Genomic DNA, 8,790 nt, shown 5'->3' with positions numbered 1-8,790 from the left:
ATGTACGAGCTAGAGAATATTGAATTACACATATAAAAAAAAGATTAAGAGTGTATAAAGAGGTGGGAGTTTGAATGAATTAATGCAAAACTCATAAAATATATGGATGAGAACAAGGAGAAAAATAAGTAAGGTATATTTTGAGTCCAATGTTAGGAATTAAAAACTGCAGTAATTAATGCAAGCTACCAAAACATATCATTTAATAAACTGATAATGAATATGTGATTTTAGATAAAATAAAATGCACAGACATTTTCTTCACACATTGTTTAAGTATTTTCTTGGTACAAGCTTCCAAATCCAATTCTGGAGTTTTCATCAGACACAATTTTGTTAGCATAAAATTAACCACAATTACACAAAGTGTGGAAAAATGAGTCTAGGCATTTTGTTAAGAATAAGTTGTTGTGCAGGACTGAAATATGGTAAGGTTTATTTATGAAAGCTTGACTTTGAGTGTATTAATAGAAAAGCACTTGAGTAAGGAAGTACATTATGTTAATAGGTAGGAAAATAATGATTTATAAGCATAAGGAAGAATTTTATTGATGGTGGAACATACTATATGTTTCAACAGGACATTGGTCTTTCTTATTCATACCTACAATAAAATTCTTCCTTATGCTTAGAATTGTTGTTTACCAACCTATTATTAATGGAAAGGCAATAAAATATCAACCACTCCCACTAAATTTTCCCCTAAAAATATCATTCTGGATCAATGAGATATTTATGAGTTTTGTCTTAAGTTTTATCAAGAGCAGTCTTGGCAGACATGTATTAATTCTGTCATGCCTGGATGGATGCATTGTTTGTTTTGAACAAAATAGCACTAATTTAACCTTGTAGCTTGATTACAGATATAATTTTATTAAATTTTAGCCAATTACTGTTTTTCAAACTTAGTTGTCATGATGCAACATATATGCCTATGTCCTAGCTTCAAGAAAAAATGGTTAGTGATCAAAACACATAATGAAATATATATTTCTTTTTGTTTCAATGATATCAGTAAATATGACTTTCAGTTCAGAGTATATTCAAGTTGAGATCAAATCAAAGTGAAAAAAGTAGCTCAGTGATATGTTGCTAAAAGAGGAGATGTCTATGAACAACTTCTGCCACAATTACAGACCTGATTTTTTAAAAGCTTACTTTACCATTTTATACTTCATTTGAATTAGAACATTGCAGCATGATATGAAATGTTTTTCATGGAACAAATTGATGTAGGCTTAATTAAGTCACTTTGCACTCAAACATATTAAGTTTCATTTTACTGACAAGCTGCTGTTTTAAGATTTATTGGCCAAAGAAAACATTTGAATGGGTAAAGAAAATCATAGAAAAGAAATGTAAAAAAATTGTATATGTATATATATATTAAAGAAAACCTTCTGATTAACAATTAGAAAAAAGTCAGATTGTTGATAAAGTTTAGTTTTATAAAATAGAAACTTTATAGGAAAGTTTTATGAGAATGTAAGAAGACAAAAAATTCAGTAATTAAAAACTAAAGTAAACATTTTCAATTGTTTTTCAAAAAATTACAATGAAACATTTTCAAATTTTCAAAACTATGAATTCCTATAAATATCACTTATAAGAAAGGAGATATTTTATTTGCAAAAGCTACATAATGTGTAGAAACTTCTTCTGAAGTTTCAAACAATTCCATCCCCCCACACACAACAAAATAACACAAACTACACAGCAAGTGCATCAAACAGGCGTGGTAGTTAATAATATTAGCATAACTGTAATTTAGAGTTGTGAACATGAAAGGAGGATTTAGCTTTACTATTAAGGTCCATGCTACTGTTTCAGTATTAAACACAACACAATTTTTGGACATTAACTGACTAGGTGTATTTTAAGGAGGAACACTGATTACTATAATATATACATAAAATCATGAATTTAAATGAATGTTGTTAAAGTGGATATATTTGTTTTTGATACCCATCTCATGAATTGCTCATTACAAGAGCCAGACCTATTAATCTTTGGGTGTTTTTGTTTTTTTTGAGATAGTAGCCAGAACTGGCATTTCATGTTTAGTTTAAGTACTCATACCCTAAAAAGCCCATACTTTCTAACAAAGATGCTTTGAAAGCAGTTAAAATGCAAAACTCCAGAAAATATTTTGTATTATGTATGAACAATTATCAATTAAAGACAAATGCATAAACCTTATTAAAAAAAAATAAGGCTTAATATTCTTAATTAAATAACTTATGTGCAAATAAAGAAAAATGAACAAAAATGTATCAATACACAAACTTTGGCTTACCTTTTCTGATTTCTCAGGATTTTTAGTGGTAATAAAAGACTGTGCTCTTTCAGCCAATGCTTGAAGTCGCCTGTCATTTATCCTAGAAGATCTCCTAGATGGCGTACTGTTTAACACTATCCTTTCTTTCATAAAACCTGATAAATTTTCAATGCTGTTTTCTGTTTCATCTCCAATTTTGTTAGTTTGATCAACAGTTTCAGTTTCCTTTTGAGACTGTTTATCATCTTTGAAAGTGTGCAATTCTAATGATTGGCTCCTTATTTCATTTTGTACTGGTTTATTATTATTATTACTAAAATTTTGACTGTCATAAATTTTATCATCCTTACTCTCTAGTATACTTGAATCAGAAACACAAGTATTATTGATTTTATTTGATTCTTGTTCTATCTTGCATTTTGATTGTTCCTTTTTATGTTGGTTATTAATGTCATTAGTGTCAGTGATGTAATTTAAATTGTGGTCTAATGTAACAGAAGAACTGATATCATTCTCTTGATCTTCAGTTTCTCTCTGAGTTTCAGACAAATCTGATCCAACAGAAGTCATGATGATAGTATTGAAATCCTGCCTCTTAAAATCTGTTTCCCGGTCTTCCCCACAGACTACTATATTTTTACCAGAAGACTTTTGCTTTTCTTCAGATGCATCCAGTTTGATATCTTTGCAGTAGAGATGATCAGATTTTAATCTGTCATCACCTTTGTCATCATCATTACAAAGATCTCCTGAATAACTATCCAGTTTGCACTTAGCTTTACTGGAAACTGAATCCAGTACATCATTATCAAACTGCTCTTCTAAAGCAGACTTATCACAATCCTTGTATGAATTCAAGAATTCTTTTTCACAATTATACATGTCATCTTCATTGTCCTTTGAGTAATCATCAAAATTTTTTGTACAACTATTGATGTAAGGTGAAGCCCCAAGCTCTTCTTTCTTTTTATGAACTTCGTCTTTAACAATGTCTTCTAACCGTTCTTGTTCTTCATTCATTTCATACTTAAAAAAAACCATCAAATAATTAAATCAAAAATATGACATTAAACAGGATTTTAACAGATCTGCTAATGTTAAGTCAAAAAATAATATGTATAAAATATTAAAGCTAATACTGCCATAACAACATAAATGTGGATTTTTCCAATATTAGAGTTCCCACAGTCTTTAAATTCCAAATATATGCTATTTCCATGCTGCTTTATAAAGCAGGGTTCATACAGACTTTACAAAAGAAAATTCCAAGACTTCTTTTTAGGACCCATACTTAAAGCTACAAGACTCTTGAATACATCAACATAAATTGCAGTAGTCTCAGGTCTTGCAGGTCATGAAATGAAAAGTAAACAAACCTGTCTATTATTTCAGGGGGGAATCTTTTTTTATTGAAATTAGAATTTTAGGACTTTTCCCATATATACATGTACCATTTAAAAATATATAAAAAAATAAAATATTCGCTCTCTAAAATTTTATTATACATAGGTTGTTGGTGGCAAAATTAGCTCCATAAAGTTATCCAACTTTCTTGCAATTGGATAACCACTACTCTCCCATATAATTCAATTGAAACCAAGCAGGATTAAATTACTATTGCTTACAAGGCAGAAGGACATAGTAGTCACATATGGCATTTTTATAGGCACAAATAACGAAACATTTTTTGAAAAAGGTAAGGATGATATATAAGGATGGCAATGCCAAAAAGTACAGAAACAAGGTCGGGATGAGTACAAAAACAACCATACCAAATACCATATATAATTAGCCAAATCTTTCCAAAAAAACTTATTTACAACTAATTGTTTAATTCCTTTTACTTGCATAAATTCAGTTTGGAATAAAAGCATTCAGACTGAATAAAGCTATAAAGTCTTAGAATGGATAATTCCCATAAGCTTGTAACACCAACTCAGTGGCTTCTTATGTAGAGATTTTTGTATGGTTTTGTGTATTCATCCCAATCTTGTTTCTGTACTTTTTGACATTGTCATCCCTACCTCATCCTTATTTTTTAATCAAAATTTATTTGTTACTTATTTCCCCTATTTTTTTTTAAACAATACTAATGAATATTTTATAATGAATAGCAGTCACTATGAAGGCAACAGTTTTAGCCTGGTGTGATGAGTTGTCTTGATGGACATCATGTGTTGAAGTTAGTGAAACACTATACTGATTCTGCACTACCCAAGTTAAAATGCAACATCTTGGTATGTAAATCATCACAAAAACTTCACATATTAGAGAACTAGCCCTTCTGATGCCAGAATCAGAAAAATCAGCAGAACATTTGGCTGTTATGCTACTCGTCGATTCTCTACTTTTTTGGCTAAACCGAAGGTCTTAATAGCCTCTGAAAAGCTCAAAAACCTAAGTTAGGTGCTTTTAAAAGTATCTTGGATTGTATAAGAGATTTGAGACTATGATAAACAATACATAATATGCGTAGGCCATTTTTTCCCAGCCCATCCCTACACACTAAGCACTATCGTGTTTTGTGATAATTTACTATTGTTTACTCACAGCAACTTAGAACTGAAAAAGAAACATGGTACTTGATTATGGTCTTTGGATTTGTAAAGTCTCAAACCCCAATACATTGCTGAAACTCAATGAAGATTTTATCAAAATCATATTTCTGGTCTGGAAACTCTCAGTGTCAGTACCATTTGGTTTATTTAGGATGAGTTGACAGCAGAAATGCAATGAGTGTTACCCTCTTGAGGAAGAATAACTGATAATGGGTACAAGTGTAAATAGGTGAATTAAAAGGAAAGAAAAATTTAATGATTACTCTACAAAAAAAATAATAATAAAAGAATCATAGAATATCTTTTGTATATACGGTATTTAAAGGATATTTGATGATATCAAACTGTACTATATCAGTGATATTATACACTGTGCATGTATATTCACATAAATAATGGGACTTCATTGCAACACATGTATGGACTTTATGATCGTGACCCAATCTCTTGAATTAATGAAGTTGAACTGTAATGTATTTCCAAGTGTGCAAGAAAGAATAAAGATACAAACAACTCGTCGTGTTATTTTCACAACAATCAGTAACATTAGTGTAATTTTATGATTTTCTAACAACTTATATACCCTGAACAAACTCTGTATATGTTCAAAATGTTTCTCCTAAGTCAACTGTTTTTCACACTACTCATAAGTAAAAACCATTAGAAATGCACAGTTGTTATGTGATCGATCCTCGAATTAATTATCTAATTTGCTTCAGGATAACTTCAAACATATCTATTTCAACAAAAGAAGTATTTCAACATTAGTTCTTTCTTAAGAGAATTCTATAGCATACCATCCATTTTAATGAGAAATTACTTAAAATTTTACTTTTCTTTTACTCTACCTGAGGATAATCACACCAGTCTGGGATGGTTTCACTCGGAATTGCTTGATCTGTCCAAGGAGCTGTACGATAAATCCTAATCTCCTGACCCCAGAAATGTGGAAAGTAAATGTACGTGTTACCTTCTCTATCTTTGCCTAGTGCTTGCTCTTTCTGGTCTTCTACAGGTAGTTCGTTCAAACTCTCTGTTATCGTACTGTGGCTGTGCTATAAAGGTATAGTATGATGAGAAGCAACCTCACTGTCAGACAGTTATAAAAGAGAAATCCAACTTAAGTATTAATGTTATACCTAATTTTAAAAATACGTTAACTGAAGGTTATATTATTTCCAATGAAAGCAATAATATTGTATCGTTCTCATCGTATTTTGTCTAAATCTCTACTGCGACATTCAGTTTTCCATAACTGAGATCAACAAAATGTCAAGTGTAACAGTCTTGTAAAGCACCCACTACCTTATCCTTTGCAATTTGAAATAATTTCAAAAAATATATTAACACTTAACCTACCAATATTTTACCTGTTGGTCAAGGTGCCATAAGTTTTATTTTAAACCTTTCCTAATTATATAACCTTATAGTGTAATAAATTCAAAACAGAAAAAAATATTCTTAAGCTTTACAATCAGACTGAAGGTAAGTCAGTTGTTTAGTATTCAAACTAAAAGCAAAAAAAAAGTACAGTAGTTCTGTATTGCCATTATACCAAGAGAAATGTTTCTTACATTGCTGAAAAAAATCCTAAAATTAATTAATCTATTTTGATTAATCTTTTCTCTCTTGCTTTTTACTTGTTTTAAGTGCTAATTCTCAGTATGACCACTACTTTTATCATTAATAATGTTTTTCATTAAAACAAATCCTTCAAAAAAAAACTTATTTTCGATGAAAATCCTCTTTATTATTCACATAAACTATAAGAATCAAATTAAAATTTTTAGCAAAATAATTACTTATCTACTCTATTCTGAAGTTCGGTCTCCACCAAAAAAAGTTTTACCTTAAAACTACAATGGCTGAATATTAAAGACATTAAACACCAAACTTTGAGTCATCATTTAAATGCACTTAGATAATTAAAACCACTCTTCTGAAATGCTTTAATGAATCACAGTTATCTATTTTTTTGCAGGAAGTACAAAATAAACCATTAAAATAATTATTCGTTAACAGGAAACTAACCAGACAATAATCACAGAGAGACTTTACTATCCAAACCTTCTGCTGCAAACTCAGCTTATGGAATGGTTTGTGCTCAAGAAGATTTGTAGGTCCTGCAAATTTACAAAATAATTTTGATTATTAATTTACTATAACACAAATAACATTATCTTCCCAATGACTATATATTATGAAAGGTTTTTTCTATAATTTATTAAGTATGTTTGTATATTTCTTTGTCCACACAGTTTGGCAGTTAGTATATTTAAACCTTGCATGCAGGCACGTGTGTGTTTATATATATAAAAAAACATACTTAATAAGTTATAGAAAAACCTTTCATCTGTGTGTGTTTATTTCACAATTATCTGTATTGCATAAAAGGTGGACAGGCAATTACTCAGCTGTGCACAGCCCTGACAAGATAATTATGTAAAATTACAACATTTTTATTATAGATATACAGGTCAACATATACATGATTGAAACAGCAAAACTGTAACAAAACAAAGTAAAATTATACCATATATATACAAAAGGATGAATATTATAGGTTTCTATATTCTTTACAGCTTCTTCACCTCATCGATGGAAACAATTTTAATATCATAACTTATAATAAAATGCAACAGCTTTGAAACATATACAAATGTTTTTTAATGTTATTATGTAGTTATATATACAAATTCTTACACAGTGCATATCAAATGATTTTATTGCATTAATATATCATCACAATCCTAGAAGTACAAAAATGTCATGTTACATCAAACTTAGCATGAAAATCAAAATACTTAACTTGTAACATGGGTCTTTTTTACTGCATTCATTCAGGAAATAAATAGTTTAACTCTTTCAGCAAAGGCTCGGTCCCCGAGACCGACCTCATAACCATTTTGTGCTTGTTATAGTTTTTCATGCTATAACTTTTAAATTAGTAAGCAAATGTTAATGAAATTTGGCAGATTAAAAATTAACATTACAATGCTTTCATATGCAAAATATCAAATTTTTATTAAGAGTTAAGGTTTGTAATGTAGTGTTTTTTTCGTGCCTTTTTTTTCTTTTTGCATGTTGCCTATCTATCATGCAAAGTAATATTCATTTTAAGATTAAAAATACTTTTATGCATCAGAAAATTTTCAAATTTCATATCAGAAATCTTTATAATGTCCAGATAGTTATTTAACGTTTCTTAAGAAAAACTTTATATTTTATCTGTTATTTTCAATAATGAATCTCTGTACGGGTTCAGTAGATTTGACGATCTCATAACCACCATAAAAAATTAGGAAATAAATATAAATTATGCCTCTTTCATTCTAGAATGAACACAAATTATAACACGCAAACATAAATGTTTAGACTAAATAGCTTAAATCTCATAATATTTTACATTTATATATATTTATTATTTCTATTATATTGACCTTTCAGCCATGTCTGGCTAACAATACAGAAGTTACAATGTCGTGGCACATGTACACTCATGTTACCGTATCCAATAACATAAAACTGACCTTTGGTCTATAAAAAGTAATTTATCTTGGCTGTGTTTTAGTAGACTAATATTTTCTAAAACTTATTTTTCTTCAAACATAGAAGAGTAAATAAAGAAATAAAGCAAACTATTATCTCTTCAAGTTACAACCTTTGTACTCGGTTGCTGCTGGATGTAGGTTGCTAAGTCTTTAAAAATTTTGCACGTGGAGGACATGAAACAAAATAATGTTTTTAGGTTTTATATATATATAAATGTATTTTTTGAATAACTAAAAAATTATAAATTACTACATTAATACCATAGAATTCCACTACAATTTATCAAGCTTAGTAACTAAGATGTATTTTAGTCTAAAAAATATGAAATTTGAGCAGACTAAAGACACACCCTGCCTCGTTGAAATATTGGTGCAAAAGAAAGAAATGGTATCAAGCCCATTA

The 8,790-nt window shown here is 29.4% G+C and overlaps 1 protein-coding gene across 3 annotated transcripts in view; it reads right to left on the bottom strand.

The window, feature by feature from the left end:
* The window catches only part of LOC106472285 (uncharacterized protein KIAA2026-like), a 38,325-nt gene that overhangs the window by 12,237 nt on the left and 17,298 nt on the right, over positions 1-8,790 (bottom strand). For all 3 annotated transcript variants that reach the window (XR_002613436.1, XM_013932916.2, XM_022400882.1), the window contains exons 9-11: positions 6,868-6,959; positions 5,685-5,891; positions 2,297-3,304 (exon numbers count right to left, since the gene is read on the bottom strand). Coding sequence is in view for 2 of the 3 variants with exons in the window: in XM_013932916.2 (XP_013788370.1) it covers positions 2,297-3,304; positions 5,685-5,891; positions 6,868-6,959 (1,307 nt within the window). In the remaining variant the exon portion in view is untranslated. The remainder of the gene's footprint in view (positions 1-2,296; positions 3,305-5,684; positions 5,892-6,867; positions 6,960-8,790) is intronic.

Source organism: Limulus polyphemus, unplaced genomic scaffold (assembly GCF_000517525.1).
Source record: "Limulus polyphemus unplaced genomic scaffold, Limulus_polyphemus-2.1.2 Scaffold5218, whole genome shotgun sequence".
NCBI classification, from domain to species: domain Eukaryota; kingdom Metazoa; phylum Arthropoda; class Merostomata; order Xiphosura; family Limulidae; genus Limulus; species Limulus polyphemus.
Note: the sequence above shows the minus strand (reverse complement) of the source record. Positions and strands in the feature narration are given on the sequence as shown.